This window comes from Myotis yumanensis, unplaced genomic scaffold (genome assembly GCF_028538775.1).
Source record: "Myotis yumanensis isolate MYYU_CA2020_CCGP unplaced genomic scaffold, mMyoYum1.0.hap1 SCAF_22, whole genome shotgun sequence".
Classification (NCBI taxonomy): Eukaryota; Metazoa; Chordata; class Mammalia; order Chiroptera; family Vespertilionidae; genus Myotis; species Myotis yumanensis.
The window spans coordinates 11,536,644-11,554,320 of record NW_027223773.1 but is presented as its reverse complement, the minus strand read 5'-3'; the positions used below and the strand labels follow the sequence as shown (position 1 = coordinate 11,554,320).

Genomic DNA, 17,677 nt, shown 5'->3' with positions numbered 1-17,677 from the left:
AGTAAAATATATTTTAAAATCAAAAACAACAAAGAGAGCATGGAAGTCCATACCTTACGGAGCCATCGACAGAGGCAGTCAGCACCAGTTGTTTGTCTTCTACGTAGATCGCTTGAACAATTTCTAAAGAATGAGCACGCCAGGCAAGCAGCTGCTTGAATTTCTAGACGGCAACGATAAAGCACATGTACCTTGGAATAAGTATGTGCTGATTAAAGTTCAAGCTTGAGCAAACTATTAATCATTAAAGAGCCCGGCTTAGGAGCTCTTAAAATATAACATAAATATTATATTAATTATATATTAATATAATATTAATATAAATATAAAAATATATTAATGGTGTGGGCATGTGTGGAAGGTGATGGCGCCCCTGCCTTAATGAGCTCTTCTTTTGGTTGGTAAGGTCTCAAAAATTCCATTTTTAGCCTGGCTGGTGTGGCTCAGTGGTTAAGTATCGACCTATGAACCAGGAGGTCATGGTTCGATTCCCAGTCAGGGCACATGCCTGGGTTGTGGGCTTGATTCCCATTGGGGGGCATGCAGGAGGCAGCCACTTGTTGTCTCTCTCTCATTGATGTTTCTACCTCTCTCTCTCTTTCTCTCACTTCCTCTCGGAAATAAAAAAATATATATATTTTTAAATTCAATTTTTAGATGTTTGATAATCTATACAGATCCCTGGAACAGAAAGTACTTTATGTCTTTAGAAATTTATCATTTAATTGAGAATTAGCAATTCATTTAGTTGAAAATTACTAAATGACTTGCTGGAAGAACAGAATAGCCTTAGGATAAAGGCTGTGGGGGAACTGGGAGCGAATATACTCAGGAGCAGGAGCAAGCAGAGTTGAAAGGTGGAGACTAAAGGAGAGAGTGACAAAAAGACTTTTCCTATTTTAAAATTTTATCCAGGTATATTTTGTTATTTTTGTTGGTGGTGTGTGTGTGGGAGGGGTGCAGGGGAGGGGGGCTATATATAATAACTCTAAAACACAAGGAATTAACAAAAGAAACGGGCCCAGCTCATTCTCTTTCAAAGACATCCTGATGTTTGACTGGTAAGTTCCTTCAGGACGTGGCTTATTCTCAACTCTAGGAGCTCCTACACAGGCCACAGAAGACATTGCTTAATTGTTGAACTAGAGTGTCAATTGCAGAGACTGCTCTGCAGTCACATTCCCATAGAGCAGTGGTTCTCAACCTGTGGGTCGCGACCCCTTTGGGGGTTGAATGACCCTTTCACAGGGGTCGCCTAAGACCATTGGAAAACACATATATAATTACATATTGTTTTTGCGATTAATCACTATGCTTTAATTATGTTCAATTTGTAACAATGAAAATAATCCTGCATATCAGATATTTACATTATGATTCATAACAGTAGCAAAATTACAGTTATGAAGTAGTAACAAAAATAATTTTATGGTTGGGGGTCACCACAACATGAGGAACTGTATTAAAGGGTCGCGGCATTAGGAAGGTTGAGAACCACTGCCATAGAGTGTCTATGAAGATATAAAAGATATAAAAACTGCCTGTGGAAGGCTAAATGATAGATAAGCTCTTTTAAGCTCTGGGTTTCTCCATAGATTCTCACAAATAAGTCAAAACATGATTTCCAGGCAGCCGATCAATGATTCTCTCTCATCATTGATGTTTCTATCTCTCTCTCCCTCGTCCTTCCTCTTTGAAATCAATAAAAATATATTTAAAAAACAAAATTAAAAAAACACACATGAAGTAGGTGGAAAATGACAAGTGGCTGGCTGGCTTGCTCACTCACTCACTCACCCCCTCCTTTCCCCAATAGACCAGTGTTACTTGTCATGTGGCTTAAGTTTCCTAGCAGTCTACATGACATGAGAGTAGGGAGTCTTGGCTTGGAGATCTTTTGTGAAGTCTACCACAGAGAGATGTCAATCCATATGCGCCGATTCACAAGTTAGACGAAGACTAAAATCTTACCTTTTCATCATGAGGCGGATCCAGGAAGGAACTAACACTGCAAAGGATCACGTGTCCTTCTGTATAAAATGTGAACATTGCAATATGTAAATGAGTATCTATTGTCCAAGTCCATGCTACCTGCACTGCCAAGGCATTTATAACAGTAAATAAAGTCGAATCTGAGGAGCCAGCAGTGAAAGAAGAAATTTCATATCAACTTTTATATGTGGCAATTCTTTTCTGTTTCTGGCTTAATAAGTCACAATGAGGTTGCCTTATATACTCAAAGTCAAAGTTCTTCTAGACATCAGGGTAGATGAAAGAGAGATGAGTATACAATGACCAAATGAAGCCCAAATGGTTATGAAGATAATTATCCTACAATCCAAATGATAGTTACAACAACTAGATTTTAAAAAAGCAACAATGACTACACCGAGGCACATCGTATTCAAACTGCAGAAACTCAAACCTAAAGAAAAAAGCTTGAAAGAAGCCACAAGGAAAAATTTCACCTTACTTATAGAGAAGTAAAGATAAGAATTACATCTGACACCTGGAAATCATGTAAGCAAGAAGAGAGTGAAATATTTAAATGTTGAGGAAAAACCCCCACCAACCTAGAATTCTATGTCCTTAGAAATTATTCTTCAAAAGGGAAGGAGAGCCCGGCCGGTGTGGCTCAGGGGTTTGAGCATGGATGGACCTGGAGAGCATTATGCTAAGTGAAATAAGCCAGTTAGAGAAGGACAAGTACCATATGGTTTCACTCATATGTGGACTCTAATAAAATAAACAACCAAACAAAATGGAAATAGATACAGAGATAGAGAGCAGACTAACAACTGTAAGAGGGGAGGGAGGTTGCAAGGCTGGGTTAAAAAGGTGAAGAGATTAAGCAAGCAAGAAAGAAAAAAACTCATATACAGATAATAGTATAGTGGTTACCACAGATAATAGTATAGTGGTTACCAGAGGGGAAGTGGGTGGGGGGAGATGGTAGAAGAGGGTATGGAGGCAGGTGGGGATAAATGGTGATGGAAGGAGACTTGGGGTGGTGACCACACAATACAATATACAGTTGATGTATTATAGAATTGTACACCTGAAACCTATATAATTTATTAACCAATGCCACCCAAATAATAAATTCAATAAAAAAGAAAACAAACAGAAAACCACCAAAAAGAATATCATTACATTAAAGAATTAAGATCAACTATATTAGTTATTAACAATAAGTATAAAATAGAGTCTCCTATTGAGAACCAATACTTCCTTTCCTCTCTGTTCATGCCACTTCTCCCTTTAATAATGAAGACTTAATGCAACACAACCCTTTCAAGGTTAAAAATGAAAACTTGCCCTGACCAGTTTGGCTCAGTGGATAGAGCATCGGCCTGCGGCCTGAAGGGTCCCAGGTTCGATTCCGGTCAAGGGCATGTACCTTGGTTGCAGGCACATCCCCAGTTGGGAGTGTGCAGGAGGCAGCTGATCGATGTTTCTCTCTCATCGATGTTTCTAACTCTCTATCCCTCTCCCTTCCTCTCTGTAAAAAATCAATAAAATATATTTTAAAAAAAATGAAAACTTTATATTCTCCCCAATATGTAAGGTCAGGGTAGTCCTATACGCAACTTAAAGATGGAAGAAATAGAATGTCGTATTGTAAGGAAATAGGAATGAAATAGGTGTTCACATCATTGATTGTTCTGTCCATTCAGCAAGATATCCTTGGCACTCTCAACACCTCTTCTCAGTTTTGAGCATCGTTCTTATTCTTTTGTATGAATGATGCCACATATTCTCCTTTTTTTATATCTTGTAGGTTAAGACAGCCAACTACAGGAAGACAATGACTTACCTACGTTGCTGGTCAGTAGTATCCTGGAACAGGAATCAGTGTTCAGTGATGTCAGAGAAATGGCAGAATGTTTTGTAAAAGGTAGCATGTCTTTCAGCAGCCGTCCCTGCATAAAGTATAATCACAGATTCTGTAAAATATTCATATGGGAGTTGAGTTTCTCTATAAGTAGTCTACCTAAAAAATTATCTCTACTACCAAAACACGATCCTATGTGTAGTAAAAGTAATTTGAAACTATCCATAGGAAATTAAATATTCATAAAGGTGTAGACAACTATTCACGATTGGCATCTGGACTCTGATTATTACAGATCATTTGGGGGTTGATTTTTGTACTTCTCCTGACCCTTATCATGCCATTCCTCAGATCTCTTTTCTAGTTATATATTATTTTAAACAAACATTCTTTACAGGTTTACGTGCATCTCACTTGTTTTATTTTATTATTATTATTTTTTAATCCTCAGCTGATATTTTTACATTGATTTTTTTTTTTTTTTAGAGAGAGTGGAAGAGAGAGGAAAAGACAGAGAGAAACATCCATGTGAGAGAAACACATCGATTGGTTGCCTCCTGTATGTGCCCTGATCAGGGCCCCAGCTGGGGAGGGGCCTACAACCAAGGTACATGCTCTTGACTGGAATGGAACCCGGGACCCTTCAGTCCAAAGGCCAACACTCTATCCATTGAACCACACTGGCCAGGGCTCTTTCTCATCCTTTTCTATGCCAGGTAAATAGTGGACATCGTCACCTCTATATTCCATAAGCGCAGGTGGCCGTCCTCGTGAGCGGTGACCAGGACAGGAGGCTGAGGTTCGGCCACACCGGTGCTTGCAACGTGTTTTTTGTCCACTGGCTGTTGCTCTCCCACAATGATATCCGTTTGCTCACCTACTGGAAAATTAATGAGCTGCCATGGTGCTGGCAACACTTGGAATTCAAAGTCTTCTAGAACGCGGGTAGAAAATACCCAAAACAACACATTCTTTTCCCTAGAATTTTTTTTTTTTTAACCCAAGAGAGTTTCAATCAGGGCAGAGAACAACACGGCATTAGCAAATGGACTCCCATATTGCTGGAAAAACCTGAGAGCTTGCTTTTGGTCCTATTGCATAGCCTCTTCACTGTACATAACCGCTAAAACCACGTAAACCTCCAGCTCAAGTCTTACACATACAGAATGGCTTATGCATCTAGTATCAGTTTCAGAGGAGATTAAGAGGCACATTATATATATTTTATTTTATATATAAAATAAAAGTGTAATATGCTAATTAGACCAGACGTCCTTCCGGACGACCTTCCAGACAAAGCTGGGGCTGCGAGGGAAGCCCGGGTCTCAGGTGCCAGAGGGAAGCTGGAGGGAAGCCCAGGTCCCAGGTGCCAGAGGAAAGCCGGTGCCGGCAGCTGGGGGAAGGAAGGCCTACTCTTGCATGAATTTCATGCATTGTATATTTATTGATTTCAGAGAGGAAGGGAAAGGGAGAGAGAGATAGAAACATCAATGATGAGAGAGAATCATGGACCAGCTACCTCCTGCATGCCCCCCACTGGGGATCAAACCCACAACCTTGGCATATGACCTTGACCGGAATGGAACCCAGGACCCTTCAGTCCACAGGCCAACGCTCTATCCACTGAGCCAAACCGGCTAAGGCACAAAGAAATCATTTTAGAATAAGGGAGTGAGGTGACTTCATACTGACCTTTGCCCTCACCGTCATGTATGCTCTGCTTGCTACCCTGGATTAGGGGAGAAAAAGAAGGTATTTCTAAGACATTGTAAGGAAATGAGATACACTGGATCCATAGACTCTTCAGATAGCTGATACATTGCTAAGCGTTAAAGTTATTTTTGGATTAATTCTTTGAAATACATATTGCAGAGATTTTCATGTTCCTGAATTGGGTTATCTGTGACACAACTTCCTCCTAGTGGCTCAGAGATAGCATAATAGCGAGAGTAATTAAATGCCCAATGCGTGCCCGTTCATGGTGTACATTATTTTGCATTTTATTAACAACCATGCATGTGGGTGTTATTATTTCCATTTGTTCATCATTTTCACTGATGAAGAAATGGAAACTCGGAGAGTAAGGGCTGTCTCTAAAGCTAATCAGATAAATCAGAACACTTGGATTCAAGTTCAAGTGTATCTGACTCCTAATATTCTCATAAGTTTATTCTTTCCACCATGCTAGTGGTTTTTAATTAATTTTTGCAGTGAAAACTCCCCTTTAAACAAAGTCCTAACTAGAAGTGTTACGTGTAAGCATATGTAAAATCGTAACTGAAAACACAATTTGAAAGCCAAACATTACACAGTGTTGTCTCCTCCCCCTGTGAAATGTATGGAATGCGTTTAGCAAAACCGTCTGAAATTATTTTACCAATGAAAAAGTAGCATCTGTAATTTATTTTATTCATGATTATGTACTGATTATTTGAAGTAATGAAAGCCTTCAGAAATAGGGAAAAATGGATGAAATCAGTTTAGACATTGCTTTATAGAAAAACAAAAAAAACCTTTACATACATACACACACACAGAAAGTTTTTTCCTCTTTACTTCTTAAGAATATTTTTTTTAGAGAGGGTGGAGGGGGCAGGGAGAGAGAGAAACATAGAGGTGAGAGCGCAACATTCATTGACTGCCTTCTGATCCTGAGCCTGCAACCTTTAACTGGGAATCAAACCAGCAACCTTTCCGTGCACGGGACGACACCCAACCCACTGAGCCACCCCAGCCAGGGCCCCTTTACCTTCTATCGAAGGAAGGGCGAAAATGCAACCAACCCTGATTTTTGAACCAACACTGGGTGTAAAAGTTAGGACACACTCTCCCTATTTCTTGCTTACCTTGCTGCTCTGAGGACCCTTACTAGAGTCACACTGGGACGAAGAGCATACGGAATCCTGGCTTGTCTTCCTGTAAGGAGAGAGAGGAAGCCCAAAGAGGAAACATTAAGATTCTTTCATACTCAACGGGTGCTCTTCTCTGCTTTGATTTCAGTTCATTCTCTGATACTTTTTTCATCCTCTGTAGACACTGAGCCGCTCACGTATAAAACAAAGCACATCCCATATCTTGTGTCACAAATGCTCATCTGCCTGGTGTTGGTGGGGGCTGTTGGGGAGCCTCAGGAATTCAGGTTCATTGCTGCCTGGCCTGGGAATGAAACAGTTGCCTGCCCCAGGCCTCAGGCTAGATGCAGTCCCAGAGGTTCTGACACAGTGTCTAGTGGTGGAAGTGGGTGGGGGTAGGGGTGGGGCCCTGAGTAGCCTGGCTAACTTCTGCTCTACAGTTTCCGGTTCTGGCCTGGTCCACTCTGTGACACTGCTGGAATGGGCTGAACAGTGCCTTGGGGCCTGGTGCAAGCATATCCACAGCAAGTCCTCAAAATCTTCTCAGAATAAGGAATTCCAAGCCAACGGAATATATTCTGGCTCACCTCTGGGTGACCCAAAACTCGCATAGAAACACTTTTTTAAAAAATATTTTTTTATTGATTTCAGAGAGGAAGGGAGAGAGAAATAGAAACATCAATGATGAGAATCATTGATTGGCTGCTTCCTGCACGCTCCCTACTGGGGTTTGAGCCTGAAACCTGGGCATGTGTCCTGACCTCCTAGTTCATAGGTCAATGCTCAACCACTGAGCCAAACTGGTCAGGCTAGCATAGAAACTGTTGACTTCTCTTCAGAGAGGTGTTTACCAAGGCCTACGGATGGAAAACCATAAAGCAAATATACCTTCTCTTCAATATTTAAATAATGATCTCTCGCTCTCTCGGAAATGGATGATGATTGCTCAGTTTTATTGGAAGCCATATGAGACCTGCTGCCATTTGATCTGTCTGCGTCACATCCGTGCTCACAGAGTTTGATTTTGGCTACAAGTGTGGTCAAGTGAGCATTTGCTACTGTTGTAAAGGGTGCTGTGGGTCTGACCGAGTGAAGGAAATTACATTCCCACACAGCAAATTGGGTCCCCGGGGACCATCCACTACAAAAGCCAGTGACTGGGAAGGAAGCTGAAACCAGGTAGTCAACCCAATTTGCCTTCCCTCACATGTACCTTCCTTAAGGCTGGGATGGGGAGAACTCTTTGGATGTCACCCACGTGAGACTCAGACAGCATTTCTCTATCAGTAAGTACCAAGTTACCTTGCACACTCAAGGGTACGGAAGAGGAACGTGATGTCATTAACTCTATAGCGTTTGGGATCCAAGTCCGGATTGACAGTGAAGCAATCTTCAGGTCTGTACCTGGAAGGAAACATATGTGTACACGATAAACATGTAAGAATTAGGTAGCTTACATGTCTCACATTACAAATCCCACGCAGAGCTCACCAACTCCTAAAATGTTGATCTCGAACATGAATAGAAAATCCAGAGGTATAACATTTGAACATATCTTTTTTTAATAAGGCTCTGTGTAGCTACACAAACATTGAGTGTGTAAAAGTCCTTTAATTCAAGTGGCTGGTCTATTCTTCCTACTTGTAGGTCAGAGAGTGGGCTTCTGTAATATCCTGGAAGTTTCATAGGATTTAAAGGTTAGAATTCTAGCCCTGGCCGGTTTTGCTCAGTGGATAGAGCGTCAGCTTGCAGACTGAAGGGTCCCTGGTTCATTTCCGGTCAAGGGCAACCTTGGTTGCCGGCTCCTCCCTGGCCTGGGCCCTGGTCAGGGCACGTGCAGGAGGAAACCAATCAATGTGTTTTTCTCACATCGATATTTCTCTCTGTCTCTCCCTCTCTCTTCCACTCTCTCTAAAAAAAAAAAAAAAAAAAAAAATCAATGGAAAAATAACCTTGGGTGAGGATTTAAAAAAAAGGTTAGAATTCTACTCTTTGCTTTTTGTGTGTGTTTTTTTAAAAATATATTTTATTGATTTTTATAGAGAAGAAGGGAGAGGGATAGAGAGCTAGAAACATCTATGAGAGAGAAACATCGATTAGCTGCCTCCTGCACGCCCCGCACTGGGGATGTGCCCGCAACCAAGGTACATGCCCTTGACTGGAATCGAACCTGGGACCCTTGAGTCCGCAGGCCGATGCTCTATCCACTGAGCCAAACCGGTTCGGCTAGAATTCTACTCTTTGAACAAGTAGAGTGATAAATTTGAATAAAATATAGTTATTGCCATCAGGGAACTTAGAACAGAGTGAAGAAGACAAGCAGGGAATTCGGTGATTATGCTGCTCTTGTTACTGGAGTCTGCCACTGACCCAGATTCCAAAGAATTGAACACCTTCCCAGGCAGTTTCCACTGGCACTTCATGTTCAGCTCTTTTAAAAAATATATGTATTTTTATTGATTTCAGAGAGGAAGGGAGAGGGAGAGAGAGAAACATCAATGATGAGAGAGAATCATTGATTGGCTACCTCCTGCATGACCTCCCCCTCTGGGGATCAAGCCTGAAACCCAGGCATGTGCCCTGACCAGGAATTGAACCATGATCTCCTGGTTCATAGGTTGATGCTCAACCCCTGAGCCACACTGGCCGGGCCATGCTCAGCTCTTAAAGCCACACTTAACATTTCTTATAGCAAATGGACCTCAAAGCAAATGTTCCTCTTCCTTTAATGCAGTGGTTCTCAACCTGTGGGTCGCGACCCCTCTGGGGGTCGAAAGACCCTTTTACAGGGGTCGCCTAAGAAAACACATATATAATTACATATTGTTTTTGTGATTAATCACTAAGCTTTAATTATGTTCAATTTGTAACAATAAAATTGGGAGTCACCACAACATGAAGAACTGTATTAAAGGGTCGTGGCATTAGGAAGGTTGAGAACCACTGCTTTAATGGAAATTGCCTCTGCTAATTGGATCTGTTGAGTGATGAAGGAAGCTCTTGAGGGGGCGGGGAAGGGTGAACCAAGCTCAAAAGAGGAAAGTGTGGGCTTGATGACTTGTTCAGCTCAAACTTTTTTTTTTTTATAAATATATTTTATTGATTTTTTACAGAGAGGAAGGGAGAGGGATAGGGAGTTAGAAACATCGATGAGAGAGAAACATCGACCAACTGCTCCAGCATACCCCCTACTGGGGATGTGCTCGAAACCGCAACCACAATACATGCCCTTGACCAGAATCGAACCTGGGACCCTTCAGTCCGAAGGCCGACGCTCTATCCACTGAGCCAAACCGGTCAGGGCTAAGCTCAAATGTTTTACACATTTCTGCTCTGCAAACTAGCTGAATGGTGGAATGGATTATTAATGAGCAAGAACAATTTCTAGTTTGGTCCCCAAAGAGCTTTGAACAGGAAGAGAAGAGCTGTTTCTTCCTGACTGGTGAAGGGATCTTAGGCCAAGTTTGAGGTAGAGGTAGAGATGGCCTCCGCCATGAATATGGGTACCATATCTCGTGTCAGAGCCTTTAAACTGAGCCTAAATTACATTAGACATTGCTGTGCTAAATTATATGTTCTGCAAAAATACTCCACTGATTCTAAATTGATTGTTTTTACATAATCATCTTTTCCTAAGGTAATTCTCTGATTAGATGTGGTGTTTGCATGCATCCCTTGGTGAAATGCCAACACTTCAACAAGGAGGAGCTCCACCTTTAAGCTGGACATGTTCTCAGGGCAGCTCCCCCCTCCTTGGGCTGTGGCATCAGGACTCTGTGCCCTTTGTGTCTAGCTGATTTCCCTTGGTGGCGAGTCATGCACCATCTGACACTCATAGTGTGAGAACTGCATTAATAAAAGGGTGAGAAATTGTACAGTGCATATGCAAATGACAACTAGACTGTGAGAAAAGCTTACGGGTGAGGGTTGAAGAGAAGGAACAGAAGGATGACAGAAATTTTAGGGGCCGGGACCGAGAGAACACGAGCTGGGGTACAGAGGGAGCGTTCTGCAGAAACATCTACTTCAACTAAAGGTTCAAAGGAGAATAAATCCAGGGCTAAACAAGAAAGATGCATGTTCTCTCAAAAGTTGATTAAGCCCTAGCCAGTTTGGCTCAGTGGATAGAGCATTAGCCTGCGGACTGAAGGGTCCCAGGTTGATTCCAGTGAGGGCACATGCCCAGGTTGCAGGCTCGATCCCCAGTAGGGGGCGAGCGGGAGACAGCCGATCAATGCTATGATTCTCTCTCATCATTGATGTTTCTATCTCTCTCTCCCTCTCTGAAATCAGTTTTTTAAAAAGTTGGTTAAAAGTAAAGACTCAGACTTAGATCGGGAAGGGCCACGGAGTCTGGGTAGACCAGTAGTATGTAATGCACTGTAAACAGAGAGGCAGAGATTTCTTTTGCATTTTCTCCTTCTTTTCCCTTGTTCTCTCCCACTCTCTTCTCTCCTCCTTTTTACCTCTTCCCTTCCCTCAAATGCTCAGATAAACTTAACTTTCCTGTTATTCATTCATCAAGGTTCTTGACCACCTTGTACCTCAAAGTACAATATTACAGATTCCTTTGACCAAGGGTGTTCACACGTGGCCCTTGCTCTCTAGCCCAATTGCACAACTGTGGATTGCTTATCACTTGCAATCCATCCAGAGCAAATAACACGATGGTTCTATTGTTTCCTTTACAACCAATGGCAAGAACATTTAGAAATGGATGGCAGGGAGAAGGTGAAGTTTTTGACCATAGCATGAAGAAAATCTAATGGGTGGAGATTTGGAATTGCCAATGCCATGGCCTTGTTAGCACTGCTCTGTAAAGAGTTAGATGTGTTGGGGGCGGTGAATGAGAAGGAAAAGCCATCCAGAATGCCTCTCACCATTTGATTTTGGTGGCTTAGTAGACGGTGTCACTGGGTATACAGGAAGAGGAGTTGTTTGGGGGAGGGGGAGGTTGAGCCAAAGTTTGGGGCATGTGGGACGTTAAGGTAATTGGGGCTTGGTCATTGCCAGATATGTATGTTTGAAGCTCTGGGGAGATTAGAGTTTAAATTTAGTGTGTATTTTCAGTATTTGTTGAGGTTATGAATTTGGACAGGATAACACATGCAAGCATGTACTAGAGCAGTGATGGCGAACCTATGACATGCGTGTCAGAGGTGACACTCGAACTCATTATTTTGGTTGATTTTTCTTTGTTAAATGGCATTTAAATATATAAAATAAATATCAAAAATATACATCTTTGTTTTACTATTGTTGCAAATATCAAACAATTTCTATATGGTACACAGCACCATAGTTAAGTTAGAGTTTTTCAAAATGCTGACACGCCGAGCTCAAAAGGTTCGCCATCACTGGTCTAGAGTGAGAAGAGTAAAAGTCAAAGCACTTGAGAACACAAATACTTAAGGCTCATCTTATTTATATTACTAGAGGCCCAGTGCACGAGGTTCATGCACTCATGGGGTCCCTCAGTCTGCCTGCACCCTCTCGCAGTCCGGGAGCCCTCAGAGCGCTGCCGTCACCACCACTGCACTCACCAGCTGTGAGCCCAGCTTTTGGCTGAGCAGAGCTCCCCCTGACCACCAGGGGGCAACTCCTGCATTGAGTGTCTGCCCCCTGGTGGTCAGTGTGCATCATAGCGACTGGTCATTCCGCCATTTGGGCGATTTGCATATTAGTCTTTTATTATATAGGATTCTGGGATTTAGACACTTAGTACATAGTCTCCTCATGATCATGACTCCAGGAATGCCTCCCTTGATAGTAACTACTACTTTTATTTATTGCTTTTGTTATTTGTTTTAGCATTGAATGTTACTTTGGCTCTTCTGTAGTACAACTTATATTATTTAAGAAAAAGATGCAACTTACAATTCTTTGACAGTGGATGTTACAAAATTCCACAAGATGATCACACCATTTACGGTCCCAGCGGCTATCAAATTATACCCTTCTACTTGCAATATATCAATGCAGTTCACTTCTGAACTGACCGTAGGATTCTAAAGAAGGGAGGAAACCAACTCATTGACCGTCATGAACACAGTATCTAACCACAATACACATGCTGTGTGTACACTTTGTCGTCTCATCATTAACTTAAGATGTCTTATGATTTTTCAAAAAATTTACTGGAGTAGAGTTGGTAAACAATATTATATTTGTTTCAGGTGTACGACATAGTGATTTGACATGTATATGCCTTACAATGTGATCACCATAAGTCTGAAAACCATCTGTCATGCAAAGTTCTTACGATGTTATTGACTCTATTCCCTGAGCTGTACATTACATCTCCATGACTCATGTTATAGCTGAAATTAAGCGATAGTACATTGAAATTCATTGCATTATTTTCTCTACTTCTGTGTATGTTTGTAATGTTCCATAATAAAAGGGAAGAAAATCAAGAAATGAAACTTACAGGAACATCTTGAGGATGGGTTTTCTCAGCTATCAACGAAACATATGGGAAGGGAAGAGCCATGCTCCTGTCTTTAGTAGACGTTTTCAGACGCACAATATGATTACCGTCTTGTAGGACAGGTATGACATCAGGCAGCTCCCATATCACAATGAGACAAATATCATTTTCTTTACCCTTTAATAGAAACCCAGTAGGGACATGAGAAACTCAATGAACTATTTTGTTCGGAACTGTTGTAAGGATATAGAGAAAAATAGAACAAGCCAGGATGTATCTGCCACCCAGTTTTGTCAAGTCTTAAATTCTATCTACCCCTCCCTAATATAATTCCTCTTTTTTTTTTCCCTTTCCAGAAGTAACTAGTAACCTGAATAAGGTGTTAGTTATGAAAGTTTGTATATTTATACATAAATATATACATACATTCTACATGTATATAAGTAAATCTATATAAGTATTGCTTTCAGGCTTTTAACCATTTTTTTTTTGGAAAACCCTAACTTTTATTTTTGAAAGACAGCTGGATAAACTGGCAAAAGCCAGTTTTGTTGAAATTTCAAGATGGTATAAAAATGCTTCCAGGATATAGTCAGTATATTCACATTCACTTCGGCTCCATTCGGATGGATTTCAGCTTCCAACAGGCTTTTAACCTTTTAATAAAGTTATCAAGCTGTATAAATTCTTCTTCAACTCTCTTGTTTCACTTAAAATTATATTTCTGAGTCCTGGCCAGAGTTGCTCAGTTGGTTGGAGCATTGTCCCATACACCAGAAGGTCAAGGGTTCAATTTCCAGTCAGGGTTCATACCTGGGTTGGGGTTTGGTCTCAGTAGGGGCACATACAGGAGGCAAACAATTGATGCTTCTCTCAAATCTATGTTTCTCTCTCTCGCCCTCCCTCTCTAAAAATCAATAAAAACATATTCTCAGGTGAGGATTAAAAATTTTATATTTTTGAGATTTTTTTACATAGAGCTCTAGTTCATTTATTTTTAACTGCTTTATAGTGTTGTACGAATATACTACAACTGACTTAACCCATTTTCTTAGTAATGGATATTAAGCTTGTTGTCAATTTTTTGCTGCTTGTTTTTATGGACAATTGCTACAGCTTCTAGAACAATTCCTGGAGTAGAATTATCAAGTTGTAAGATATGCATGTTATCAACTTTACTAGATATTGCCAAGTGACTTTTCAAGGAATGTTAATCTTTTCCCACTCCCAACTGGAGCAGAGCAGAGTTCTCCTTTCTTCTCATTCTTGCCAACACTTGATTTTACTCGATTATTTAGCCTACCTAATGGGTTTGAAATGGGACATTTATTTATTTATTTATTTTTAAATATATATTTTATTGATTTTTTGCAGAGAGGAAGGGAGAGGGATAGAGAGTTAGAAACATTGATGAGAGAGAAACATCAATCAGCTGCCTCCTGCACACTCCCTACTGGGTATGTGCCTGCAACCAAGGTACATGCCCTTGACCGGAATCAAACCTGGGACGCTTGAGTCCGCAGGCCGATGCTCTATCCACTGAGCCAAACCGGTTAGGGCTGAAATGGGACATTTAAAAATTAATCTTAGCCCTAGCTGGTTTGGCTCAGTGGATAGAGCATCAGCCTGTGGACTGAAGGGTCCTGGGTTCGATTGCGGTCAAGGGCACATGCCAGGGTTGTGGGCTCAATCCCCAGTAGGGGGTGTGCAGGAGGCAGCCAATCAATGATTCTCTCTCATCATTGATGTTTCTAACTCTCTCTCCCTCTCTGAAATCAATAAAAATATTAAAAATTTTAATTGTAAAATATATTAATTATATCAATCACATTTTCTGAATTAGTGAACTGAACTTTTTATGTGTTTGTGAAACATTTGGCTTTCCTTACCTGTCCTTGGTCCATTTTCATCTTGGGCTGTTTGGTTTTCTTCTGCATTTGTGGGATTTCTTTAGCTACTCTGGTTCCTAATCTTTTCTCACTTACCTGGGATCCAGTGAGTGGTCTTTTCACACTATGTGACTTGTTTTTCACTTTTTAAAGAAAAGAGCTTATTTTTAATTTGAAAGCAAGACACTGTTGTGGCACCCCATCTGTGAAAATGTTATAGCTCTCATATTTTCAGGAGTGTTATTTTTATGTCCTTTACTTTTCTTTTATTTCTACAAAACTCTGGCATATTTGTGTTGAATTTATTTTAGGCACCTCATATTTTTCTTTGCTATTGTAATGCAATCATTTATTCTGCTTTCTAGTTGGTTATTATTGATGACATGCTATTGAATTTTGAAATGAGGATAAAAGCCACATTTTTAAGGTTGGTCATTTTGCCAGCAGAGCAGGATTTTTAAAGGTTGAAAGCAGCTACAGTAAAGTGGAGGGAATATTGGCCTAAGCAGGAAAACAACAGATTTCTAGTCGTAGTTCTAGTGAGAAGTTGAACAGAGCACCTGTCTTCTTTGGGCCTTATTTTCCTTATTTATAAGATGAGGAGTTTAGCTAGTTGATAGACAAAAGTCCTTTCTTTTTTTACTTTAATATATATCTGTACTGATTTCAGAAAGGAAGGAAGAAGGAGAGACAGAAACATCAATGATGAGAGAGAATCATTGATCAGCTGCCTCCTATATGGCCCCAAGTGGGGATCGAGCCTGCAACCCAGGCATATGGCCTGACCTGGAATTGAACTGTGACCTCCTGGTTCACAGATCAATGCTCAACCACTGAGCCACACAGGCTGGGCAGTCCTTTCATTTTTTAAAGCTTTTTGTTTCTAAGTGATCTAAGGTCTCTGTGCTTTTATATTTATGCTAATTTCCCTAAAAGTATGGGCCAGTGGTTCTCCTACTGACCAGTTGTTTTTTGTTAGAGTTTGTGCCACTGTGGGAGCAGAATGCATCTCAGCCACATCCAAACAGTGAGCGGAGGTGGGTATCCTCAGTACCAGCTTTGTTAGGTTCACATGCCCCCTTGGTGGTATGAGTTGACCGTCACGGTTTTCATGGCATTAGCTGGTTTCAACTGACCCACTTAGGACAGCAAAATAAAAAATAAAAATAAAACCCCACAAAATATTGACTTACAGTTACTAACATTTAATTTTACAAGAGAGGACATAGGAAAGGAGGGACTAGAAACACTGCTACCATCATTGTATGAGAGGAGGGGTTATATTTTAATATGAAAAAATAAAAATAGGAAAGATATAATCTTAACACTTAAAAAATAAAATTAGCCCTAACCGGTTTGGCTCAGTGGATAGAGCGTCGGCCTGCGGACTGAAAGGTCTCAGGTTCGATTCTGGTCAAGGGCATGTACCTTGATTGCGGGCACATCCCCAGTGGGAGGTGTGCAGGAGGCAACTGATTGATGTTCCTTTCTCATTGATGTTTCTAACTCTCTATCCCTCTCCTTCCGCTCTGTGAAAAAGCAATAAAATACATTTTTTTAAAAAAAAGTAAAATTAGCTCTAGGAAAAAGCAATCCTTGTCTTCTTCATTTTATTCCTAATTGGTGAAAACTTTGACCTCTGGTTTGCATTGGCAGATAGGCCTTTGGGAATCGGTGCTCTGGGAAACCAGCAGCTCACATGATGCTAAGGGCGTGCATGCCATTCATTGCTTCACAGAGAAAGCTCCTTTGCTCTAAGGGACCTACAAATAGGGCTACACGAGTAAACTCACCAAGTTAATGTGGCCAGAAGGGAGGGAAAATAAAGAGATGTAAGTGGCTCTTTAGCATTTGAAATATTTGCGGTGCATTAATCAAAATCTCTAAACTCACACAGTGCTTTGGTCATACTGTAAGGATAGCAATTTCTCACCGAACAATGGTTTTTATCAAGAAGATTTTAGGATCAAGTGAATAAATAATCTGATGAACAGAATAAATTGGTGATTATAATAGAATCAGGGGCATAGAAAGGGAGTGGACTGACTATTCTTGGGGAGGAAAGGGGTGTGGGGGATGCGGGAAGAGCCTGGACAAAAATCGTGCACCTATGGATGAGGACAGTGGGGGCGGTGAGGGCGGAGGTGGGGGGACCAGGTGGAGGGGAGCTATGGGGGAAAAAAGAGGAACAACTGTAATAATCTGAACAATAAAGATTTAATTAAAAAAATAAATAAATAAAAAGAAAAAAAAGATTTTAGGAGCAAAATGTATCCAAATTAAAAAAAAATTATGTTGGCAGAATGCAATGTTATCTCCTTAAAATAGAGATCATGAAAAAATTGTTGTTCCTGTCTCTTGTGGTCTATGACGTTGTATCAATGGGCCAGTTATAACCCATTATGGGGCTCCAAGGCCACACCCAGACCATCTAGCACAGTGATGATTTCTGAAAGGATCGGGCAGTTGCACAAGCACTTTTCTGAGGTTGAGAAGATAAAATCAAGAATATGAGTGCCAGAGAGACATTACATTTCTCTTAAGGACTGGTTCGAAGACATTCAAAGTTGTGGGGAGTCTGCCTCAGCACATAATGCATTAGCAATGGCCCCTGAGTGGCCGGCTGTGCCTACGGAAGCAGTGTTTGCTATTTGTTTAATGCAGCTGAGGG

General features: G+C 40.9%; 1 protein-coding gene across 1 annotated transcript in view; it reads right to left on the bottom strand.

Moving 5' to 3' along the window:
• The window catches only part of WDR64 (WD repeat domain 64), a 66,145-nt gene that overhangs the window by 10,948 nt on the left and 37,520 nt on the right, over positions 1-17,677 (bottom strand). The window contains exons 15-23 of the mRNA XM_070401322.1: positions 13,118-13,294; positions 12,565-12,695; positions 7,990-8,091; positions 6,682-6,751; positions 5,528-5,564; positions 4,573-4,712; positions 3,818-3,923; positions 1,972-2,030; positions 54-163 (exon numbers count right to left, since the gene is read on the bottom strand). Coding sequence (XP_070257423.1) covers positions 54-163; positions 1,972-2,030; positions 3,818-3,923; positions 4,573-4,712; positions 5,528-5,564; positions 6,682-6,751; positions 7,990-8,091; positions 12,565-12,695; positions 13,118-13,294 — 932 coding nt within the window. The remainder of the gene's footprint in view (positions 1-53; positions 164-1,971; positions 2,031-3,817; positions 3,924-4,572; positions 4,713-5,527; positions 5,565-6,681; positions 6,752-7,989; positions 8,092-12,564; positions 12,696-13,117; positions 13,295-17,677) is intronic.